At 47.0% G+C, this 26,449-nt stretch overlaps 1 protein-coding gene across 1 annotated transcript in view; it reads right to left on the reverse strand.

The window, feature by feature from the left end:
• Positions 1-1,493: 1,493 nt before the first annotated feature.
• The window catches only part of PAMR1 (peptidase domain containing associated with muscle regeneration 1), a 115,250-nt gene continuing 90,294 nt past the window's right edge, over positions 1,494-26,449 (reverse strand). The window contains exons 8-11 of the mRNA XM_077462960.1: positions 12,969-13,035; positions 4,867-5,099; positions 3,988-4,280; positions 1,494-2,461 (exon numbers count right to left, since the gene is read on the reverse strand). Coding sequence (XP_077319086.1) covers positions 1,925-2,461; positions 3,988-4,280; positions 4,867-5,099; positions 12,969-13,035 — 1,130 coding nt within the window. The 3' untranslated portion in view covers positions 1,494-1,924. The remainder of the gene's footprint in view (positions 2,462-3,987; positions 4,281-4,866; positions 5,100-12,968; positions 13,036-26,449) is intronic.

Consider the following 26,449-nt stretch of genomic DNA (forward strand, 5'->3'; position numbering starts at 1 on the left):
ACCAGGCAGGTAGAGTTGTTCAACATTTAGCCCTGCTGCTTGCCCTCACTTGTCAGGTGGAAGCATTTGGGCAGCTCCACTGCCGCTCGATTGCTACCACACAAGCGGGTAAATTGCCCGCCCACCCGGGCATGCCCCCCACTATGTATTTGGGCTCCACTTGCCCATATTTGGGCATGTGACCTGCATAGGGGGTGCCGCAGGGTAGAGGAGAGGGAGGACAGCGAACACATGTCTGCTTTCCTCCTTATCTTGTTCCTGACCTAGAAATAACGTGTATGACGTCACTTCTGGGTCCCTGTTTACAGATGTCCTACCAGCATGGCTGGGAAAGAATGTAATGCAGTGTAATCTGCACTGCATTAGATTCAGTGGAGCACAGATGAGGCATCCAGGGTTCTTTTGACCCTGCATGTCTCATTAAAGAGAACATGTCACCATAAAATAATCGCATAGGGGACTTTTTGTCTCCTATGGGATGAAAAAAAGTTAAGTAAAAAAATTATTATTTTATTTAAATTGTAAAACAATAACGTTACATCCAAGCACATAACCCCCCCCCTCCCCCCCCCAAAAAAATTGAGCCCCCCATATGCGCACATCCAAATGTAAATGCACGTGTCGGTGGACCTACGCATGAAAACATTGATTGTGATGCACAGGTTACATATTGCTATGCACACACACAAACCAGCTCCTAACTTTTTAGCTTGGTCCTAGATTCAAAGCAAATTTGTCAAGCCCTGTCTTAGAGCCAGTGATATCATCACTGGGTCTCTGTGCTTCTCGGTGCAATGCAGAAAGATCATGGCCGGTGAGAGAAGCTGTCAGGAAACATCACAGCACCCTGCTTCAGTACTCTTCTCAAGAACCCCCAGTCCTGATGTAAGGAGTGGGTAGGCTTTTGGGTGGAGTTATGCAAATGCAAAAATTTCCTGGTTTGCAATTGTCAGTCTGGAGGAGTGGGTCTTCCTAAGCATACTAAGTTTGCATGTAGACCACCCTAGGTAACGCCCGCATGTAATTGTGCGAGAATTGAAATTGAAGTGCTACACCACTAAGAGGTTCAGATACAACTTTATTCCATTAAATGTCAGGGATACAATCCAAAAAAGTGGCCAACACATTTTGAGGGTCCAAGCAACCCCTTCAAACCAGAAGTGAACTGGACCTACAATTGTATTTTTTCCAGTGTGAACTACAAGCACAGGCATTATCAGCTACTAAACCGGGCGGTGCTTCTGGTTTGTTCACATTGTTGCCAGTCATGCCCTGATGAAGGGGGTGCTTAGACCCCCTGAAACAGGTTGGCTACTTTTTTTTGGGATTGTACCCCTGACTTTTAATGGAATAAAGTTGTATCTGGACCTCTTGTCAGTGGTGTGGCGCTTCAATTTGAATTCTCTAATACCCAGAACAATGTACAATGCATCTCTGTGGCAGTTTTTGATTTTTAGTTCCATACTTGTAGAAAATCACATATGACCAAAGTAAAAAGTAAAGATTATTTTTAATGATTTTACCCTTGCCATGAGGGCCACCAATGAGTAGAGAGATGTAAGTGGCCTCTTGGAAGCTAGTTGATTGCTTTACAAGCATCTCAGTATGTCAGGAACATTGACCATTGTCTAAGTGACCCTTCATGTACCTGCTTTCTCTAGCACACAAGCAAAATGATGCCAACACTGCACCAAAACTCTTGGAACAAAATGTACTGTATATTCCTAATATAATGTGTGTTTGTAGGTAAAACCAGGAATTCCCCTGCAAATTTCAGAATGTTGTGAAGACCAGGTTATCTAAAATGAGATGAGATGAAGATTAATGTGTTGTGGGTATAAATACATAAATATGGGACGGAGTCCCTAGTTCCTAGTCTTTGGACATCCCACGACCAATCACCAAGTCCCTTTAATCTCAGAGTCTACTTCATATTTTTTTCAAGCCATTCCTTAAAGGTGCCAGCTTTGGTGTAGCCTGTGTACAAGTCTTGGTGGCAGGTTTTATCATAACCCCAGCTGACCAGTCCCATAAGGTGCCATCTGCTCTCAGAGGATACAGTTCCCGGCAGTAACACGGTAGCAATACCACCAGTCTCGGAAGGGCAGATGTGAATAGGCGCTCCTGGTACCTGCTTGGCACAAAACATGCTTTCTGTCACGCTGATGGCTATGCCATTCTCCTCATACTGCTGCTCACACAGTAGCGAGTCCACTGGCAAGACAAGACCAGCGCGAAGCGTCTCGTTCTTGTAACCTGGTGCCTTGGGGTCAGAGAGAATCCTCCAACCACTTGTGACGATCCTGGTGTCCAGGGTGGAAGAGTCAAGTTCTGGCGATGAGGTGAGGCAAACCGGTTGCACGTGGTCGCTGACGCGGGCCTTGTCCAGGAGTTTGATGACCGCTATGTCGGAATCCAGTAGAATGGGATCATAATTGGGGTGCACAATGATAGCGGAGATCTGAAAAACAAAAACACAGAAAGAGATCAGTAAACCAATTAACTGCAGGGAGAACTTAGAGCAGGGGTCTCCAAATTTTCTAAACAAAGGGCCAGTTTACTGTCCTTCAGACTTTAGGGAGGCCCAACAGTGGCCATTGGGATTAGAAAATTTCCCAGCATCAATTGGAGTAAACAATACCCCATCTTCTGGGTCAGTGAGAGGATTTGTCCCCCATTGTTGGTGTCATTGGTAGGAATTGTTTCCCATCATTGGTGTCATTGGGCTTCATTGTTGATGTTATTGCGAGGAGTTGTGTCCCATTGTTGGTGTCATTTGTAGGAATTGTGCCCCATCATTGGTAGGAATAGTGCACCATCGTTTGCATCATTGGGTATAATTGTGCCCCATCATTGGTGTCGTTGGTAGGAATTGTACCCTGTCATTGGTGTCATTGAGCCCCATTGTTGGTGTCATTGGGAGGAACTGTGACCCATCTGTGTCATTTGTAGGAATTGTGCCCCATAATTGTCATTGTTAGGGATAGTGCCTCATCACTGGTGTGATTGGTTAGAATTGTGCCCCGCCATTGGTATCATTGGACCCCATCATAGGAACTGTGCTCCATCATTGGTGTCATTGGGAGGAACTTTATCCCCATCGTTTTTGTTATTGGGAGGAATTGTGCCTCGTCATTGGTGTCATTGGGCGGAATTGTGCCCCATCATTGGTAGGAATTGGATCCCATCACTGAGTCATTAGGCCCCATTGTTGGTGTTATTGGGGGGAACTGTGCATCATTGGTATCAGTGGGAAGAATTGTGCCCCGTTACTGGTGTCAGTGGGAGGAATTGTGCCCCATCATTGGTGTCATTGGGAGGAAATGCGCACCATCATTGGTGTCATTGGGCCAGACAAAAATAATATAAAACAATATAAAACGTATATGAATTAATAAAAAAAAAAATAATAATAATATAATTACTTCCTTTTATAAAATGTATCTTGAAAAGTAATATTTGCTGGCCATCATCTGTAAAAGCTTTTACTCTGGAATGTTATATATATATATATCTTTTTTTTATTTAATTATTTTCCTTAAAAAATTAATTTTGCCAGCTCAGGCGAACCACACATAGTGTGTGTGTACGCATAACCTCAGAATGATGTTGTGAAATGCATTTTAAAATTGTGTGACTGTCATTGAGAATGTAAACCAATTCTGCGTCTAAGGGGCCCCCCCGAACCTGAAGTGTCCCGGTTTCCCCAAGGTCTAAATCTGGCCCTACTCTTCACCAAATCGTATATTTAATGGTTAGGAGTAGGACTGACCAGGTATCCTCGTGTGAGTAATGCTTTAATTTTGCTGCGATGGGGAGAGAGTCTTTTGGGAAGAGCCACCATTTAAACACAGAGCAGCAAACCATTAACAGAGTCCACCACCTCTATTGTTCCATACAGAGATCTGTGAACACAGCCTGCATCCTATGGGAATGATGCTCCCCATCCCATATACATTCCCGCTCCCAGTTGCCATAGTTACTGACATGCAGATGCTGCTGGCTCTTTTCTTCACGCTCGTCGTCTCTGTAGAATTTTCCCATCACCACTTTCAGATCTGACACCTTGATAATGGTGCTCTTGCCCAGGTCTGTCACGCAGTGAGCAGCGATCACCGCCGTGCGCTCGTTTAGCAGAGCCCCGCTGCACACCAGCACCCAGGTGCCCTTCCTCAGGTTGGCACCTTTCACCCCGTTAGAGCGACGGTACAGGGCGGCCTGCCATGGCCAACGCATTTCAGATATCCGCGAGACGGTGAAATTCCCCAGCTTCCCACAAACTGTAAAGAAAGATATAAAAAAAAACTAAATTATGCAATAGAAGGAAAAATCGACCATTTCGCTTTTTTTATGTAAAAGATACAAACTCACTTTGCACATTCGGTTAAAAAAAATTGAAATTTGGCAAGCATAAAGTGAGACCTGGAGGAGAAAATGGACACAGGAGCAGCAAGGAAGGAACAGGGTCAGGGAACGGTCAGCTAGGTCATTGTGTTTGATGGGGGTACCTTTACACTGAGCACTGGTTGACCTTGTCCTGGCACTGCTTGGCATTGCAGTATTTACTTATTCATTAAAACTTTTGAGCACACCAACTTCCTACTTACTCCAACTGTTGCTTCCTACCTTCCAGGCTGAGGCTGGAACATATCCTATTTGTGTCTTTGTCAAGCTTTAATGCCAACCAACCCTTGCTGGGTTCCCAATAGGAATATATAGAGAATGCAATGTGTGTATGGAATGGCAATCCATAATCTTGGGAAAGATCTTTCCACCACCAACCAAAAAAAAGGCTGATAATTATGCGTGTCAGAGCCCTCTTATATTTCAACAAGGTTAAATTCCGAGATAACACAAAGCACATACCAGGGATACAAGATGGTGCTCGCCCACTCCACTTCCCAGTTTTCAGACAGGTCCTCCTGCTGCTCCCTGTGCGTTTGTAAAATTGAGATGCACACTCATACTGCAGCTGTGTGTGAAGATGGTGGTAGCCCTGAGGAAGTTCTCCAGGTGGAAGAGCCGGCTTCTTGGTTGGGTAGATGTCACTCTTCTCCTTTGTGAATGAACTGGAGTATAGCTGGTGTAGTGGAGTCTCCCTGATTACAAACAAAAGACATATTTCATGAGAAACCTTCAACTAAGTCATATTCTCAGACCTGCAAAATTGCCTTCAAAGACTCCCACCAACCGTCTAGGATCAAACATAACAGCAGAGACCTCGAACATAACTAAGCAACTGAGGCCGCGCACACACGCGCGGACTGTTCGCCCAACTTTGTCCGTCCAACAGTTTCGGCAAACAGTCCGCTCAAAATTAGCATGGACGGACATGCCCACACACGACGAACGAATAGTTTGCTGAAACCGTGCGCGATGACGTGAACGGCACGTACGACGGGACGAAAAATACGACGTCCTATACACTGCATTATAACTTTCGGCGTGTAAATCCTTTGAGTATGCGCGGAACTTAGTTTGACGAACAAGCCTACACACGGGCGGACTGTTCGCTCAAACAAGGTTTCAGCGGACAGTTTTACGGAATTTCCGAAAAACCTTGTTCGTCTAACTGTCCGCTGAAACTGTCCGCTGAAAGCCCACACACGAGCGGACTGTCCGCCCAAACACTGTTCAGCGGACAAAGTTGGGCGAACAGTCCGCCCGTGTGTACGCGGCCTCAATCACTTCAGAGTTTATGGAAAATATTTTTTTCCACAAAGGTTTCCACCAGACGCATAGAAGTATTTTACATGCCATACAGGCCAAGCCAACAGGTTCACTTTAATGCCCTCCTTCCCAGCTGCACATGCTCACCTTTCCCTTATTCATCCATCGCCTTGTTCAGCTGTCAGAAGTAAAGCTGGCCATACATTGGGCTGAAGAAGAGAAATCTATAAATTCCCCATCTATGCTAACTAGCGTAGATGTTTGAGATTCCCTCTGCCAGATGCAGTCACTGTTTGGGTATTCTGAAAGCCAGCAACCATGGCTGTCAGAATACCCATACAGTGACTGCATCTGACTTACCGCAGACATGGTCTGGTGGACTTTTTTCAGCCCAGCTCTTTTGATTTTTCAATTGACGTTTGTCAAGCTGGATGGTGTTACATAGTGAGATTGAAAAAAGACACCAGTCCATCCAGTTCAACCTGTGGGGCATGTGCTTGTGTTTATGTCAATAGTACATTGTTTATCCCTGTATGTTGTGATCGTAAAGGTGCCCATCTAATAGTTTTTTTTTAAATATCGACACTCCCTGCTGATACCACTGCTTGAGGAAGAGAATTCCACATCCTTAAGGCTTTGACAGTAACGAACCCTCTACGTAGTTTAAGGTTATATTACTTCTCTTATCAGATCCTCCAGTCCCGTTATTAGCTTTGTTGCCCTTCTCTAGATGCTCTCCAGTAGGGATGGGCAAACAGTTCGGCCCGAGCATACGTTCGGGCTGAACTTTTGCTGTTCAGACATTCGACAGACATCCAGACAAACGGGTTGTTCGACCGTTTGTTCGCCCCCCCCCCCCGAACCAACCACAATGCATTGCGGCGCTGAATAGTGCATTGCAAACGCTGATTGGCTGAAGCAGTGAAGATAGAGCATGACACTGTCATCATGACTTTATCCAATCATGGCTCATTCCCGTTCCACAGTATAAAAGTATTCTTTCAATGGCAGACAATTTCAGTGTGATTATGGTGTGGAGAGAGATAGAACAGGACTATGTTCAGTGCTATTAGTTAGTTTGCTATTCAATTGTCAGTGTAGAATATTAGTTTAGTGTCAGTCTAGGGATAGTGTGAGTGTAGTGAGGAGGGCTATCATTCAGCTTTGCATAGTGTGCAGCTAGAGTAGGGACAGCTCAGATAGTTTCACTGTAGTGTAGTGAGACCGTGTCAGTAATCTTTACATTAGTGTATAACTAGAGTAGGGACAGTTCAGATAGCGTCAGTGTAGTAGTGACGATTGAAAACCGTCTATTTGATTGCATTACTGCCAGTTTAACGCCATTTACTTTTGTGTATGTTACTGCCAGTTTAATGCCATATAGTTTTGCGTGCGTTACTGCCAGTTTAACACCATATCGTTTTGTGTGCGTTAATGCCAGTTTAACGCCATATCGTTTTGTGGGCATTACTGCCAGCTTAACGCCATATAGTTTTGTGCATTACTGTCAGTTTAACGCCATTTACTTCTGTTTACGTTATTGCCAGTTTAACGCCATTTACTTCTCTGTGCGTTACTGACAGTTTAACGCTATATAGTTTTATGTGCGTTATTGCCAGTTTAACGCCATTTACTTCTCTGTGCGTTACTGCATTACTGACAGTTTAACGCCATATTGTTCTATGTGCGTTATTGCCAGTTTAACTCCATATAGTTTTGTGCGTTACTGCCAGTTTAACGCCATATCGTTTTGTGTGTTACTGCCAGTTTAACCCCATTTACTTCTGTGTGCGTTATTGCCAGTTTAACACCATTTACTTCTCTGTCCATTACTGCCAGTTTAACGCCATATCATTTTGTATGCGTTACTGCCAGTTTAACGCCATATAGTTTTGTGCGTTACTGCCAGTTTAACGCCATTTACTTCTGTGTGTGTTACTGCCAGTTTAACACCATTTACTTCTGTGTGCGTTACTGCCAGTTTAATGTCATTTACTTCTGTGTGCGTTACTGCCAGTTTAACGCCATATAGTTCTGTGTGCGTTACTGCCAGTTTAACGCCATATAGTTTTGTGTGCGTTACTGTCAGTTTAACGACATATCGTTCTGTGTGCATTACTGCCAATTTACCACCATATTTTTTGCGCATTACTGCCAGTTTAACTCCATATCGTTTTGTGTGCGTTACTGCCAGTTTAACACCATTTACTTCTCTGTGCATTACTGCCAGTTTAATGCCATATAGTTTTGCGTGCGTTACTGCCAGTTTAACGCTATATAGTTCTGTGTGCGTTACTGCCAGTTTAACGCCATATAGTTCTGTGTGTCACTGTACGTTTAGTGCATTATATTGCAGCATATTATAGTGTATCCGTGGAGTGCATGTTTGTAGTGATTTCTCGAATTAAAGTGCACCAAACACCTCTTTACATTGATTCAAGTGCATCTATGTACAGATTTCAACTTCTATACATTTGCTTATAAACACCGCCCCCCCTCCCAATAATGTCTGGGAGGACAACAAGAAGAGGCAGACATTCCCTTGGCACTGTAAGGGGGCCAGCAACAAATGTGTCCACAGACAAAGGTGGACATGGTGGTCAGTCTTCAGGCAGGGCATCACTTCCCCTGTTTAGTGAGTTTGCCCGTGCTATCCAGCTATGCAGAAGAGGTGGAGGACTGGCTTACTAAACCTTCCTCATCCTCCTCATCCTCTGTCAAGCAAGCAGAGACAAGTGTGCAGTCCGCTACAGTCGCCAGAGTGGATAACCCTGTCTCCTTGTCCACATCTATTCCTGCCATAGCCCTGACATCAGCCATTGAGGAGTCAGCTGAGTTATTTTACCACAGCACCAGCCACTTGCTCCTTGATGATTCTCAGCCATTACTGTATTTAGATGTTGGTTCTGAGGTTGAAGATTACAGGAACATGAGCCTAGAGAGAGGCAGGAACACTGGTAGACAAATTGGCATTCATGTTCCCCAAGCCGCAGCATATTGAAGTTGTCTCCAGTGGCAATGATGAAGATGGAGGGGATGAAGATGATGAGGTCACTGATGTGATTTGGGTGCCAGATAGAGCAGAGGAGGGAACTGAAGGTGAGGCGGCACAACCCCAAGGAGGCCTACATCAAGAATGAGTAGAGAGCAGCCAACCTATTCCATCACATTCTGCAGCTGTTATCTCCTGGCCCACTCCCCAAAGCTCATCTGTCTGGGCCTTTTTCAGCACATCTGCAGCAGATTGCACTGTTGCTATCAGCAAGCTGTGTCTCAGGCACATCAAACGTGGAAAAAACACCAACCATTTGGGTACCACATGTTTAACAAGGCATTTAACGTCCAACCACTCAGCCCATTTGCAAGATCACCTAAAAGCCCCACAAAGGGGGCAAAAATCTGTCCTTCCTCCTCCTCCTTACCCACTTCAGTCTGCCCCTGTGATACAGAGTCATTACCTCTCAGCAGCCTCCACTGGCAGGGATGATGGTATAGCACAGGGTGTCCCAGGTCCTACCAGCACATCTTCTAGCAGGACACCACCAGCTGTAGACTGTAGCCAGCTAATTTCTCTGCCCCATCTGCTGCAGAGGAAAGCCGGGTGGATTCTGCCCCCTTCCGTGAATTTGCACAACGTGCTGTACCACAATGGCAGGTTCCCAGTCGCTACTACTTTTCACATAAGGCCGTTCCATCTCTCTACCATCATGTGGAAGGGAATGCTCTGGCATCGTTGGGCAAGGCAGTCAGCCATGAAAACCCCCTTACTGCTGACATATGGTCCAGCAAGCATGGGCAGGGATGATATATTTCGCTCACAGCACACTGGGTAATGCTGCTTTCAACTCGAAAGGATGCAGGACAGGGCTCAGTGCTGCAGCTTGTTGTGCCCCCACGTCTCCATACAGCTGGTGGTGATGATGCCAGACCGGTGAGCTCTTCCCCCTCCTTCTCCCCCTCCTCTGCCACCTCCATGGCCTCCTCTGCAAAATTGTCCTATGAACATCAGGTACCCCCTAAGCGTTTAAAGGGATATTCCCAGAGTCAGGCTAAAAGGTGCCATGCGGTGCTTCAGCTGGTGCGTTTAGTGGACAGGAACCACACCGGAGCAGAGATTCTTGCAGCTCTGCAGGGACAGGCCCAGAGGTGGTTCACACCACGCCAGCTGGAGCCAGGAATGGTGGTGTCCGATAATGGTTCAAACCTCCTATCTGCCCTTAGACAGGGAAAGTTGACAGGGAAAGTTGACACATGTGCCATTCCTGGCCAATGTCTTCAATTGAGTGGTGCAGCATTTACTAAGCACGTACCCAGGGTTGCAAGATATACTAAAGCAGGCCAGACCAGTCTGTAGCCATTTCAGGCGGCCATACACAGCCAGTGCTTGGTTGGCTTAAATTCAGTGGGAATTCCACCTGCATTCCACCGCCCTGCATCCAGTGTGCTTTCAGAACAAAATTCAGGGCTGCAGGAGGTTTAGTTACTGATCATAGAACACTGAGACTCCGTGGACCGTTTGACTTTTATAATAATGAATCAGTCCTGGATTATCAGCTATGAAGCCCCTGTCAACGATTAATGCCGCGTACACACGACCGGACTTAGGTCCGACAGACTTTCGACGGAGTTCTGACGGAGTTCTGACAGAGTTCTGACGGACTTTGCGAATGAGCGGACTTGGCCACACACAATCACACCAAAGTCCGACGGATTCGAATGTGATGACGTACGACCGGACTAGAATAAGGAAGTTCATAGCCAGTAGCCAATAGCTGCCCTAGCATCGGTTTTTGTCCGTCGGACTAGCACACACACGAGTGGATTTCTCGGTAGGAACTGGGCCTGGCGGAGTTCTGGTGGAAAAATTTGAAACATGTTCCATTTCTAAAGTCTGTCAGACTTTTGCAAATCAAAAGTCCGCTGCAGCCCACACACGATCGAATGGTCTGCCGGAATCATTCCGTTAGACTTTTGATGTTGAAAAGTCCGGGCGTGTGTACGCGGCATAAGAGTTTTTGGGATGTGGAATCCCTGCAGGTCTTTGATGCTGTCTAGCTTTGAGGGTGTTCAATCATTTCATCTGGAAGATTGTTTTTGGTATATTGGGACAATTAACACCCAAAGACCAATTTTTCTGCATCAATTTTGCTTTCATCAAGAGTACCTCTATATGGTTACAGTGGGAAGGTACCACAGACACCCAAAGACCAATTTTTCTGCACCTGTTTGACAGGTGCATATCATTGCAATTTTTTACAGCCAGGCTAATTCTTGCTTGCCACATCCAAAGACCAATTTTTACACACACGTTACTTCTATCCAAAATCAAAGTGACACCAGAATGTATCCAAAAAATCTCTAATCTTGTTCCCAGTGCACTACATTGTGGCCTCATCATACACAGTGGCTCCCCAGTCCCCACCTGTTGCTGAACAAAATAAAGGCAGCTTGCAGGGAAAATTTCATTTTTTTGGCTTTATAAATGTAATTATTGTTGCAGCAGATTCTAGACATGATACAAATCTGCCACTTTTCAGGTAGATTAAGGGAAGCCCCCAGGCACTATTTTGGAACAAATTTTTCATTTTTATGCTTTCAGCTTAAAAATCAAAAATATCACTGCTCATTTAAAAATGACGTTTTTCACAAACTTTTTTTATTGATGCATGTCCCCCAGAGCAGGACCCGGATCCTTATAACCATTGTATGCCCAATTAATTCCATTTAAGCCTTCAAAATGGGCACTTTTTATTATTGACGTTCGGGTCCCATTGACTTCAATGGGGTTCATTATTTGGGTCCGAAACTTCGCAGTGTTCAAAAGTTCTGGTGCAAACTGAACAGGGGTCCGTTCGGCCCATCCCTACTCTCCAGTTCCAGTGCATCCTTCCTGAGAACCGGTGCCCAGAACTGGATGGCATATTCAAGATGTGGCCGGAAACAAGTCTTGTAGAGTGCGGCCGGACCAGAGTCTTGTTGGCAGGGCTTGGAACTAGCCAAAATCTGAGCCGTGTATGGCCAGCCTAACCTGTGCTGGGAGGCGGGGTTTATGATCATGTGACTGCCGTGATTAACTGTCACTTGATCGGAAAGCTCCCAATCGCAAGCAGCGACCAGGAGCTTTTCGTTAGCCGCCGGTAACTGTGCTGGGAGCTGTTTATGCACTGTAGTATGCAAATTTGTGACCGTCCAGTGCCAAAGCCCACCCGCTGAGAGGCCGCATATTTGTGTTCCATCAGTACCAAAAGGTTTAAGAAATGATCTGGTACTTCTGGCTATAGAGGACCATGTAACTCGCAACCCTTATGGCTCATTTACACTCCCCTCAATGGGAAATCACTGCTTTTGCAGCACAATAATGTGGCATTTAGTGGCTAAAACAGGCTTTGAGGAGGCTAAATATCACCTCTCCACCGCTTAACACCTCTGAAAGTGATTTGAGTGTGGATCAATTTTCAGAGGAGCGGCAACATTTGCTGAAAGTGTAAATGAGCCCTAAAGTGTATGTATAGCCAAAACTTTTTTTATTAGTTTTGCGTAGAGTAGGTGATACATAAAATCCCTGTTTTCCTGCCTGCAAACCACTGGCCCAAATATGCAACAGAAAAGTGAGGAGGTCTCCCCTCTTAGTGGTCATTTAGTAGGGGAGGAGCTAAATACCCTACCAGCAGCCAGCATCAGGAGGAAACTGATTACTCTGGTCTGCTGGGAGACACCCGCTGATGGACACTGGAATTACAGCCCTTGTCCTGACAGACAGATTGTATGCGCAAACAGACATCTCTAGGTAACAGTCAGATGCCAAGCCATTATGACTGCAAGGAATTGATATCCAATGAATGAAGTGGCAGGCCAGAGGCAATTAGGCTGGGAAGGTAAGGGCTATATAATACTGGATGTCCTCCAACCAGGAAATGTAGAAGGCTTTACCTGAATTGCTCCAAAAAGGGGTTAATGATTTTGCTGCTTATTTTCTTTATATGGCTAAAGTAATAATATTAGGTCATATCATTTTAATTTTTCATTAGTTTACTTATGGAAATGTGACATGGAATTTCTTGGTTAACAGTTGTGTATAATCTGTTAGTGACTTATAACGATCCCTGACGGCTTTACACAGCATCAAGATGGATTACATATGGCATGATACAGAAACCAAGAGACAAAATGGATGACATAATGCCGGATTATCCAGAACACACACAATCCTCTTTTTTTTTTAAGATACAACTAACAATGTATTTCATGTTTAGTGCAGAGATCTAGACGGCTTACAACAAAACACTGAGAGAGCTCACCGGGACTGAACCTGGGAGGGAAGGACTTTCTGACGCACCAAGTCTGGGATCTTCGGCTCCCGGCAAGCTAAAGCAAAGAAATGGTTAAATGTCATCGCTGGTAAAATAAAAAGACTATTTTCAAACAATTGTCACAATCATGTATTTCCTTTTCTTTTTCTGAGCAGCCTGTCCTTGGATCAATGCACGTACAAATACCACGAGCAGCAGACCAAAGGTGGAAGAGTCCAAAAATGGCTTTAATTGTTCCAGGTGTATCAAAAGAAAAGGAGCTCAAAGCCTTACAATTAATTTTCCCTAACCACTTGCCTATTGGGCACATTTTGCATTTTTGGTAAACAAACTAAAAAAGACCGAAAACGTTGAAAAAACAACAACTTTTTCATTGTTTATGTTATAAAATTTTGCAAATAAGTAATTTTTCTTTTTCACTGATGTACACTGATGTGGCTGCACTGATGAGGCTGCATTACTGAGGCTGCACTAATAGGCACTGATGAGGCTGCACTGATGGGCACTGATAAGCTTCTTTGATTGGCACTAATGAGGCTGCACTGATGAGGTGGAATTGATGGACACTGATAAGCTGCACTGATGGGCACTGATAAAGCTGCACTGATGGGCACTGATAAAGCTGCACTGATGGGCACTGATGGGCTGCATTGATTGACACTGATGAGGCTGCAGTGATGGGCACTGATGAGGCTGATCTGATGAGGCTGCAGTGATGTGGTGGCACTGATGGCCACTGATAAGCTGCACTGTTGGGCACTGATGAGGCTGCACTGATAGGCGGCACTGATGTGCTGCACTGATGGATAATGATTTGCTGCACTGATGGACACTGATGAGGCTGCACTGATAGGCACTGATGAGACTGCAATGATGGGGTGGCACCGATGGGCACTGATAAGCTGCACTGATGGGCACTGATGAGGAGGCACTGATGGGCACTAATAGACGGCACTGATGTGCTGCACTGATGGACACTGATTTGCAGCACTAATGGACATTGATATGCTGCTCTGGTTGGCACTGATAAGCTGCACTGATGACCACTGATTAGGCTGCACTGATGAGGTGGCACTGATGGACACTGGTGTTCTGCAATGATGGGCACTGACATGCTGCACTGATGGACACTGATATGCTGCACTGATTGGGCTGCATTGATAATCAGTGCACTGATGTTCAGTGTCCTGATCATCAGTGTAAATGTTCCCAGTCACAGGGAACCGATAACCGGCATTTGTTTACATATGATGAGGTGTGATTAGACACAGCCGATCACATGGTAAAGGGTCGCTGTGATTGGTTCTCTACCTCGATCTGTGATCAGCTATGTCTGACCGCCCCGGGGGGGCGGGGTTCTCAGAGGACAATAGATGCCCTCCCAGAATTGGGTGGGCTTGCTCTAGCTGTCTTTTCTAGCCCAGTTAGAAAGTGGTTAAAAGACAGGCACAGCCTTAGTAGGAAAGCCTGCCCCCTACCAGTATGCATCAAACAAGGTCCCTTGCTCTATGCGGGGAAGCAGGGATATCTCTGCAGAAGTCCAGCATGTCCCCTAATGAACCAAAACTGGAGTTGATTGGAGAGATCTAACTTTGATTTAGCAGGGAATGTGTTGAAACTTTACAGAGAGAATACTGCTTCCCCGAATCCCCACAGAGAACAAGGTTCCTTCCCTGCAGCATCCTGGCAGGAGACAGATTTTTCTACCCAAGATGTAGCTGCCTTCTATAGAAAATGAACCATAAAAAAATGGACCATAAGACTTTGCACCTTTCATTTTGATGCACCTGGAATGTATTTAGCGAATTTAAACTGTAGCTCAATTGAGCTTGAAAGAACAACTCCAGGAATTAAAACTAAAAAACACCCTTGCAGTGGTGCCCCCTGCACTGCAAAGGTTTAAATGCTCATTATGGCTGGGGGTGCACAGAAAGGTGTAAATACTTACCTTCCTCCTGGCTCCAGTAGGGGCTATCCAGTGCTGTGACTGGATCCTCCCCCTTACTTTCCGAGTGCCCACATAGTAAACTGCTTGCTATGGGGGCATTTGTGCGGGCTTAATCCCAAGCCGAGTGATGGATGTCAATTAACGCACACAGCGCGGCTCGGTCATTGGCTCCCGCTGCTGCCTCCATGTCCAGTGAGGAGAGATAGAGCAAAGAGAGATGCTGCTCTAGGACACAGCGCTGGATCAAGATTGGGCACAGGCAGGGGCGTACTAAGTGGGGGGGCGGGGGTGCGTGCCGCCCCGGGTGCCACACACTGGGGGGGGTGTCAGGCCAGCGCCCCCCCCCCCGCAACTGAAGTGTCAGACAGGGCCGTGCCTCGGGTTCGCAGCCCACACAGAGAGAGCCCGAGGCACTGGCAGTGGGCGGCATTGCAGGGGGGGGGGGTGCGAGCAGCACCCGAGTGGAGTGACATCAGCTGGCTCAGTGACCCGGCACAATAATCCCCTTCTCTCTCTGTGGTCGCGTGGCCGTTCTGATCAGTCTCGGGCAGCGGCTGTCACTCACAGCCGAGCAGAGTGAAGCCGCCTCCCCCTCCTCTATGCACAGCACTGTGTAGACAAGGAGGGGGAGGCGGCTTCACTCTGCTCGGCTGTGAGTGACAGCCGCTCCCCGAGACTGATCAGAACGGCGCGACGTGAGTCACGCGACCACAGAGAGAAGGGGATTATTGCGCCGGGTCCCGGATCACTGAGCCGACAGGTGACACTTCACTCGGGTGCTGCCCACACCTCCCCCCTGCAATGCCGCTGCCTTAGGCTCGAGGTACACTATGGGTCCTTAGGGGAGGCTGTGCACTGTAGGGGGGTTCTTTACTGTGGTGGGTCCTGCACTGTAGGGGGGTCTGCACTGTAGGGGGGGTCCTGCACTGTAGGGGGTCCTGCACTGTAGGGGGGGTCCTGCACTGTGGGGGGGTCCTGCACTGTAGGGGGGTCCTGCACTGTAGGGGGGTCCTGCACTGTAGAAGGGGTCCTGCACTGTAGGGGGTCTGCACTGTAGGGGGTCTGCACTGTAGGGGGGTCCTGCACTGTAGGGGGTCTGCACTGTAGGGGGTCTGCACTGTAGGGGGGTCCTGCACTGTAGGGGGGTTCTGCGCTGTAGGGGGGTTCTGCACTGTAGGGGGGTTCTGCACTGTAGGGGGGGTCCTACACTGTAGAGGGTCCTGCACTGTAGAAGGGGTCTGCACTGTAGGGGGGGTCCTGCACTGTAGGGGGGTCCTGCACTGTAGGGGGGTCCTGCACTGTAGAAGGGGTCCTGCACTGTAGGGGGGTCCTGCACTGTAGGGGGTCTGCACTGTAGGGGTCCAGAGCTGTGAGGGGGCTGTGTAATGTAAAGGGGTGCAGAGGTGCAGGGTGCTGTGTAATGTAAAGGGGTCCAGAGGTACAAGGGCTGTGTAATGTAAAGGGGTCCAGAGGTTCAGGGTGCTGTGTAATGTAAAGAGATCCATAGGTACAAGGGCTGTGTAATGTAAAGGGGTCAGGAGGTTCAGGGTGCTATGTTATGTAAAGGGGTCCAGAGGTACAAGAGTTGTGTAATGTAAAGGGGTCCAGAGGTGCAGGCTGCTGTGTAATGTAAAGAGGTCCTTAGGTGCAAGGTCCTGTGTAATGTAAAGGGGTCCAGAGGTACAGGGTGCTGTGTAATGTAAAGGGGTCCAGAGGTGCAGGGCGCTGTGTAATGTAAAGGGGTCAGGAGGTTCAGGGTGCTATGTTATGTAAAGGGGTCCAGAGATACAAGAGCTGTGTAATGTAAAGGGGTCCAGAGGTGCAGGCTGCTGTGTAATGTAAAGGGGTCCAGAGGTGCAGGCTGCTGTGTAATGTAAAGGGGTCCAGAGGTGCAGGCTGCTGTGTAATGTAAAGGGGTCCAGAGGTGTAGGCTGCTGTGTAATGTAAAGGGGTCCAGAGGTGTAGGCTGCTGTGTAATGTAAAAAGCTCCTTAGGTGCAAGGTCCTGTGTAATGTAAAGGGGTCCAGAGGTGCAGGGTGCTGTGTAATTTAAAGGGGTCCAGAGGTGCAGTTGTGGAGAGGGGGGGTACACAGTAGTGACAAAAAGATATTGAAGGATGCAGAGGTATGCAGGGGACACGGTGGGTGTTTTTAAATTTTATGGTGGGGGGGGGGGGGGTGCCAGATATAGGATCCGCCCCGGGTGCCAAATGCTCTAGGTACGCCCCTGGGCACAGGTAAGTATATGGGGAGCTGGGGGGTTGGAGCAGAACACAGAAGATTTGGTTTTTACCTGGAGAGAATGCATTAAGGTAAATAAAACCTTCTGACTTTAGAACCACTTTATTTACAACTCAGACAGTTTTTAAAAAAAGTCTCAATGAACTTATATATATATATATATATAGACTTATTCAAAAATGTTATGCTTGAGTCTTTTTATAACATATAATCATTTGTTTTTGTTTTGTTTAGCTCATAGCAATCTACAATGCCTGCCCAACAATGCACTTAATTCAGCCCTAATCCCACCATGGGAGGGAAGAGGGCACAACACAAAGCCTTGAACATATTTTTTTGATTATATTCAGCAATTACACTGAAAGGAAGAACGAATTACACTGAAAATATCCACTTCCAATTTGTCTGCGTATCTTTAATCCGGATAAAGGAGTCAGACAGACTGAGTGGGAAAGACAGGAGTGGTCCTTATCCAGCTCTGTGCCAATTAAGGGGTTGGCATGTCTCTATATAAAGCTATGAATACGTGAACACATGCTGACTCTTGCAGCTTACTCTATACACTTGTAGCAGATGGGAAGACTTCTGTTCGTTGGGTCTATACTGGACCCAGTGTTCCTCACTGCTGTCCAAAGCTCTGGCCACCTTGAACCAGTGACCGTTTTTCTTAGCTCCTTGACCTTTTGCCAGGACTCACAATCTCTGTATTCTGACTTCTGTATTCGGGTGACAAGGCTTCACCTCCCTTGTCCCTACTCAGTTGAGGGATTATCCTCCCTGATCTCCCCTGATGGCCTGAGATCATACTTCCTTGGAAGAGCCCCGGTCTCCTAAGAAGACTAACACAACCCAATTATTTCTAGATTCTAGTCCCAGAGCTGGTCAGACCACCATCACTCACTTATGTCTCTCTCTCTCTCTCTATATATATATGTACAGTATATATATGTGTATATATATATATATATATATATATATATATATATATATATATATATATATATATATATATATATATCTTTTTTCTTAGAGACGAGGTGCAGGTACTCCCCCTTCAGGTCCAACCTTTATCCTTCATCCTCTACCAACCACCATTCCCCACACCTTCCAATACCGCTCCTTTCAGAGAATACAGAAGTATTATTTTGGAGGGCTAAGTAATTTGTATGGAATTTGGTAATGATAACAAGAAAAGCAGTAAAATAGATTGCCCAAAGCCAACAATAGACTCCGCCCAGCAACAATAAATCTCCACACCCAACATTATATGTCCCAGTAGCTAGCATCAATATACCCACTTACGACACATTAGGAGAGAACTCTGAAGAACTGATTCATACCATTCACAGATCAGCTCCTGATGCTACACCTCCCACTGTTAATTGGGTAGGGGGCGACTCTGCCTTAACCTCTGACACCAATGGGTGGGACACAGCAATTGCCCTGGCCTGTTCAAAGACTGATCTAACTGATAGAATGTATAGATGGTTACAAAGAAACCCAGAAGTGTGTCAGTATATGCTAGATTTTGATTGTGGTTAGTGAAAAAAAAAATCAATTATTCATTCTTTCCTTTTCAGCAAACTGAAGTGGGTAATCTTTATGTCTTTGGGGACCAAAGAGCTCACATGGGGGGAGTATGTAGCTAAGGGTTTCCTACTATAGTTATTACAGTTGTTGTTATTTCAAATGAGTTTGGCTCCCTCTAGTGCCTGCTGGGCTCTTTTAGGCTCTTTTAGTATTATTTCCTTATTCCTGAGAAGGAATGCAGCAGAGCATTGTGAGAGCTATAGTTTGGAGGAGGAGGTGACTCTGTAAGCTGGATCAGCCTTGAACTACAATAAAGACAATGCAAAGCACACAGCAATGCTTGCTGGGAGCAGTGATAAAACGACCAGCACAGCCTGCTTTCAGCCTCTCTGGGCGCCATTTAACACTTACCAGCAGGAGGTCGGTGTGTGTGACCAGGAGTGAGAGACTGCGGCCTCTGAGGGACCTCAGAGTACAGCCTTTCCATGCTAGCAAGCAGACCGGCCTGTGCTTCAGAGCAATTGGAAGCCCTGCACTTTGGTCCATCGGGAGTTGCAGCACAGTGCGGTGGCGCCATCTTCACCAGACGGAGACATCAGGAGGGGATTCGGGACAGAGCCTCACAGCCCATTCCAGTAGAGAGTACAGTATTGCTGAGTGAGTTCTTTCTACAGACTGCTGGTGAGACTTGTAGTTCCATGGAGGTGAATCTACTTCTTCACAGGCATCTTATAGCTAGAGTTCGGGGCCTTGTCTTTCTCGCCTGCGCTGTAAGGTCCTCTCCCTTTTTCATATTCTTGAAAAAGTGAGAATGGCTGAAACATGTTGACTATACTTGATGTTCTTAACCAATAAAGATAAAAAAAAAATCACCAAGCTAAATTGTTTGTATGAGGCATTCCTACTAGAGGTCGACCGATATATCGGCCGGCCGATATATCGGCCGATATTTGCCGTTTTTTAAATAATCGGCACCGGCCGATTTGTGCTGATAAAAAGCCGATTTAGAACTACAGCGGGACTTTGAAATGACTTCTGTATAGAATGGTCTAAGTTGACTGAGTCGTCATAGCAACCCTTTCCTCCACTCTGGGCAGGCTGCCAAGAAAAGAACAGAAAGATACAATGTTTACACTTGAATGAATGAAATCATCTCTGTGTGTAGAAGTTCTCAGTTTAACCATTTAAAGACTAAAGCCTCATGCACACGAGACGCAGTTAAACGCGCGTTCAGATGCAGTTGGACAGTTTTTTCAACTGCACCTGAACTCATTCAATGTTATCCTATGTGTCCATGCACACAGTCTCGTTTTTTTCCGTTTATATGCAGTTGCGTTTAATCTCGTTTTTCCAGAAGCAAAAAAATGCGTTCAGAAACAAAAATTTCTGCGTTTCAGACGCAAAACGCGGTAAAACGCGGCAAAACGCCGCTACCGCGTTTAGCCGCGTTTGCGTTTATATGCGTTTTTAAAGGTGACCTTTTTTTTTACATTAAAAATCTCAAAAATGATTGCAAATGATGAAAAACCATTAGAAAAATATTTTAAACAATTGCAATTGCAAGTGGACAATCCACAACTTGTGGCAAGTGACGTGGCAAGTGGACAATCCACAACTTGTGGCAAGTGACATGGCAGGTGGAAAGTGATGTGGCAAGTGGACAATCCACAACTTGTGGCAAGTGACGTGGCAGGTGAAGTGGCAAGTGACGTGGAAAGTGGACAATAGACAACTTGTGGCAGGTGACGTGGCAAGTGACCTGGCAGGTGACGCGGCAAGTGACTTGGCAGGTGACATGGCAAGTGGAAAATCAACAACTTGTGGCAGGTGACTGGCATGTGACGTGGCAAGTGGACAATCCATAACTTGTGGCAGGTGACGTGGCAAGTGACGTGGCAAGTGGACAATCCACTTGTGGCAGGGGACGTGGCAAGTGACGTGGCAAGTGGACAATCCACTTGTGGAAGGTGATGTGGCAAGTGACGTGGCGAGTGGACAATCCACAACTTGTGTCAGGTGACGTGGCAAGTGGACAATCCACAACTTGTGGCAGGTGATGGGGCAAGTGATGTGGCAAGTGGACAATCCACTTGTGGCAGGGGATGTGGCAAGTGACGTGGCGAGTGGACAATCCACAACTTGTGTCAGGTGACGTGGCAAGTGGACAATCCACAACTTGTGGCAGGTGATGTGGCAAGTGATGTGGCAAGTGGACAATCCACTTGTGGCAGGTGACGTGGCAGGGGACGTGGCAAGGGACGTGGCAAGTGGACAATCCACAACTTGTGGCAGGTGATGTGGCTGGTGACGTGGCAAGTGGACAATCCACATCTTGTGGCAGGTGACGTGGCAGGTGACGTGGAAAGTGGTGTGGCAAGTGGACAATCCACAACTTGTGGCAGGTGATGTGGCTGGTGACGTGGTAAGTGGACAATCCACAACTTGTGGCAGATGGCATGGCAGGTGACGTGGAAAGTGGACAATCCACATCTTGTGGCAAGTGACGTGGCAGGTGATGTGGCAAGTGACGTGGCAAGTGGACAATCCACAACTTGTGGCAGGTGATGTGGCAAGTGATGTGGCAGGTGATGTGACAAGTGGACAATCCACATCTTGTGGCAAGTGACGTGGCAGCTGACGTGGCAAGTGACGTGGCAGGTGACGTGGCAAGTGACATGGCAAGTGGACAATCCACATCTCGTGGCAAGTGACGTGGCAGGTGATGTGGCAAGTGACGTGGCAAGTGGACAATCCACAACTTGTGGCAGGTGACGTGGCAGGTGATGTGGCAAGTGACGTGGCAGCTGACGTGGCAAGTGGACAATCCAAAACTTGTGGCAGGTGACGTGGCAAGTGACGTGGCAGGTGACGTGGCAAGTGATGTGGCAAGTGGACAATCCACAGCTTGTGGCAAGTGACGTGGCAAGTGGACAATCCACAACTTGTGGCAGGTGACGTGGCAGGTGAAGTGGCAAGTGACGCGGCAAGTAGACAATCCACAACTTGTGGCAAGTGACGTGGCAGGTGATGTGGCAAGTCACGTGGCAAGTGGACAATCCACAACTTGTGGCAGGTGATGTGGCTGGTGACGTGTCAAGTGGACAATCCACAGCTTGTGGCAGGTGGCATGGCAGATGACGTGGAAAGTGGACAATCCACATCTCGTGGCAAGTGACGTGGCAGCTGACGTGGCAAGTGACGTGGCAAGTGGACAATCCAAAACTTGTGGCAGGTGACGTGGCAGGTGACGTGGCAAGTGACGTGGCAGGTGACGTGGCAAGTGATGTGGCAAGTGGACAATCCACAGCTTGTGGCAAGTGACGTGGCAAGTGGACAATCCACAACTTGTGGCAGGTGACGTGGCAGGTGACGTGGCAAGTGAACAATCCACAACTTGTGGCAGGTGACGTGGCAAGTGACGTGGCAGGTGATGTGGCAAGTGACGCGGCAAGTAGACAATCCACAACTTGTGGCAGGTGACGTGGCAGGTGACGTGGCAAGTGAACAATCCACAACTTGTGGCAGGTGACGTGGCAAGTGACGTGGCAGGTGATGTGGCAAGTGACGCAGCAAGTAGACAATCCACAACTTGTGGCAGGTGATGTGGCTGGTGACGTGGCAAGTGGACAATCCACAGCTTGTGGCAGGTGGCATGGCAGATGACGTGGAAAGTGGACAATCCACATCTCGTGGCAAGTGACGTGGCAGGTGATGTGGCAAGTGACGTGGCAAGTGGACAATCCACAATTTGTGGCAGGTGACGTGGCAGGTGATGTGGCAAGTGGACAATCCACAACTTGTGGCAGGTGATGTGGCAGGTGATGTGACAAGTGGACAATCCACATCTTGTGGCAAGTGACGTGGCAGCTGACGTGGCAAGTGACGTGGCAGGTGACGTGGCAAGTGACATGGCAAGTGGACAATCCACATCTCGTGGCAAGTGACGTGGCAGGTGATGTGGCAAGTGACGTGGCAAGTGGACAATCCACAACTTGTGGCAGGTGACGTGGCAGGTGATGTGGCAAGTGACGTGGCAGCTGACGTGGCAAGTGGACAATCCAAAACTTGTGGCAGGTGACGTGGCAAGTGACGTGGCAGGTGACGTGGCAAGTGGACAATCCACAGCATGTGGCAAGTGACGTGGCAAGTGGACAATCCACAACTTGTGGCAGGTGACGTGGCAAGTGAACAATCCACAACTTGTGGCAGGTGACGTGGCAAGTGACGTGGCAGGTGAAGTGGCAAGTGACGCGGCAAGTAGACAATCCACAACTTGTGGCAGGTGATGTGGCAAGTGACGTGGCAGGTGATGTGGCAAGTCACGTGGCAAGTCACGTGGCAAGTGGACAATCCACAACTTGTGGCAGGTGATGTGGCTGGTGACGTGTCAAGTGGACAATCCACAGCTTGTGGCAGGTGGCATGGCAGATGACGTGGAAAGTGGACAATCCACATCTCGTGGCAAGTGACGTGGCAGCTGACGTGGCAAGTGACGTGGCAAGTGGACAATCCAAAACTTGTGACAGGTGACGTGGCAAGTGATGTGGCAGGTGACGTGGCAAGTGATGTGGCAAGTGGACAATCCACAGCTTGTGGCAAGTGACGTGGCAAGTGGACAATCCACAACTTGTGGCAGGTGACGTGGCAGGTGACGTGGCAAGTGAACAATCCACAACTTGTGGCAGGTGACGTGGCAAGTGACGTGGCAGGTGATGTGGCAAGTGACGCGGCAAGTAGACAATCCACAACTTGTGGCAGGTGATGTGGCTGGTGACGTGGCAAGTGGACAATCCACAGCTTGTGGCAGGTGGCATGGCAGATGACGTGGAAAGTGGACAATCCACATCTCGTGGCAAGTGACGTGGCAGGTGATGTGGCAAGTGACGTGGCAAGTGGACAATCCACAATTTGTGGCAGGTGACGTGGCAGGTGATGTGGCAAGTGGACAATCCCCAACTTGTGGCAAGTGACGTGGCAAGTGGACAATCCACAACTTGTGGCAAGTGACGCGGCAAGTAGACAATCCACAACTTGTGGCAGGTGATGTGGCTGGTGACGTGGCAAGTGGACAATCCACAGCTTGTGGCAGGTGGCATGGCAGATGACGTGGAAAGTGGACAATCCACATCTCGTGGCAAGTGACGTGGCAGGTGATGTGGCAAGTGACGTGGCAAGTGGACAATCCACAATTTGTGGCAGGTGACGTGGCAGGTGATGTGGCAAGTGGACAATCCCCAACTTGTGGCAAGTGACGTGGCAAGTGGACAATCCACAACTTGTGGCAGGTGCCGTGGCAAGTGACACGGCAAATGCAAGTGTACAACTGCTCTCTATGCTGCTGCTGCTCACTCTGATCAAAATAGCAGAAATAGTTAAAAAAAATGCTTTGAGAGCTTGGGGAGGGTCTACATGATGTTATCTTTATAAACGCGTCTAAACGCAAACGCGTCTAAACGCGTCTAAACGCGTCTAAACGCGACATGCAAACGCGGCAAAACGCGCGTTTCTAAACGCGCGTTTCAGCTTTTTTTTAACAGAGGTTTCATCTGCGTCTCGTGTGCATGAGGCCTTAGGCTCCATGCACACTGAAGCTGATAAACTGCAGTTTATTGGAGTTTGGGCGTTTTTTGTAAAAGCCCATAAACTCCACTCTATGTTAGCCTATGTGTCCATGCACACATGGACGTTTTTCAGCTTTAATGAGCAGTGGAGTTTATGGGCTTTTTTCTGAACGCCAGAAATTCGCGTTCAAAGTGCCGTTTTTCAGCGGCAAAAAACGACAAACGCTCATTAACGCTCATTAACGCTCATTAACGCTCGTTCATTAGTGTTCGGCATTCTATTTTTCAATGCATTGTGGGATTTTTGGAGTGTCCTCTGTGTATTTTTATAAAAAACGCCCATTAACGCTAACGCTGTAAAACGCTCATTAACGCTCATTAACGCTAGTATAAAACGCTGTTAAAAGCAGGTTTTTCAACCAGCGTTTTCTGCCAGAAATCTGGCGTCCAGAAATAGCTTTTTTGAGCTTCAGTGTGCATGGAGCCTTAATCTTTTCTGACACTTGTTGCTTACAAGTAAAAAATCCTGTATTTTCTGCCAGAAAATCACTTAGACCCCCCAAAAAAGGATACATATTTTTTTAGCAGAGATCCTAGGGAATAAAATAGCGGTTGTTGCAATATTTTATGTCACACGGCATTTGCACAGAGGTCTTTCAAATGCATTTTTTTGGGAAAAAAATACACCATTTAAAAAATAAAAATAAAATAAAAACAGTAAAGTTAGCCCATTTTTTTTTTTTGTCCAAAAGTTTTGACTACCTGTTTTTATTTTATATATATATATATATAATTTTTTTTTTTTTTTTTTTTTTATCTAAATCATACATACAAGTAAACTGATTGGAGGTTTGTTTTGTTTAATAAATGTTTAAGTGTAAGAAATTTTCTGTATCACGTATGAAGGCCGCTTTCACACTGGAGCGGACAGGCGTTGATGGTAAAACGCAAGTTTTAGCGGCTCTTTACCATCATTTTAGCGGTGCTATTTGGCTGTGGGGCACATATAACCCAGCTAGCGGCCAAGGAAGAGGTTAAATGCGCCCATGAAGCACCGCTGCCAAATCGCATTGCATGCGCTTCGGCTGTGGTGCCTATTCATATCAATGGGCAGGAGTGGTGGAGGAGCGGTATACACCACTCCAAACGTGCTGCTTGCAGGACTTTTTTTTAAGATCCTGCCAGCGCATCGCCTCAGTGTGAAAGCACTCTGCCTTTCACACAGACTGCAGGGGAGCCATTTTACAGGCGCTATTTTTAGCCCAAAAGCGCCTTAAAACGCCCCAGTGGGAAAGGTGTGTTAGATCAAGGGGGATTAAAAATAAATAAATAAATAAAATAAAATCGGCCTAACATATCGGCCCAAAAAAATCGGCATCATATATCGGCTATCGGCCGCCATGATTTCTAAATATCGGCATCGGCATCGGCCAGAGAAAAACCCATATCGGTCGACCTCTAATTCCTACCCCCACACCCAAAAAACAACAAATCACCTGCCAATGAGTCCCCCCTTATCTTCTTCTCCCTGCCTACATATTCCACATTGGTCAGGAGAAGACTGCAACATGCAGCAACCTCCTTCCAGGCACAGCCCCTAAATCGTATCATGTAACATAGCAGATGATTTACTAAAACTGAAGCACGCAAAATCTGGAAACCAATCAGCTTCCAGGATTTATTGTCAAAGCTTCATTGAACAAGCTGAAGTTAGAAGCTGATTGGCTACAAAATTTTGCACTCTCCAGTTTTAGTAAATCAACCCCAACCCCAGTCAACCCCAATATCTCCAAACCTTTTTAGCAGAGCTGAAAGTAATTTAAAGGATAACTTCACCCTTGGGAACATGTTATGTGTTCCCAATGCTGAAGCCGCTGCCCACCGCCCTCTTTCCCTGTGGCAGCAGTACGGGAAGAAGTTTCCCGTACTAGCTTTCACCTTTTAAAATCAGCGCGCCCATGCTGGGGCTTCACGCACGCGGCCACATCATATATTCACACAGCTCTGTGTGTGAATGAACCACAAGCCTTTGTGGTTGTCGGCTTGTAGTTCTCAATCAACTACAATGGCTGGGGAGTGCTGTGGTAGTTCATTGATTTGCTCCTGTCAGTGTACCTGCCTGTATACTGTCAGGTCTGCAGAAAACCTGCATGGAACCAGTGATCTTCTGATCGCTGGTGCAATGCTTTA

This window comes from Lithobates pipiens, unplaced genomic scaffold (genome assembly GCF_037356315.1).
Source record: "Lithobates pipiens isolate NorthernLeopardFrog02 unplaced genomic scaffold, aLitPip1_a1.2 Scaffold_10, whole genome shotgun sequence".
NCBI classification, from domain to species: domain Eukaryota; kingdom Metazoa; phylum Chordata; class Amphibia; order Anura; family Ranidae; genus Lithobates; species Lithobates pipiens.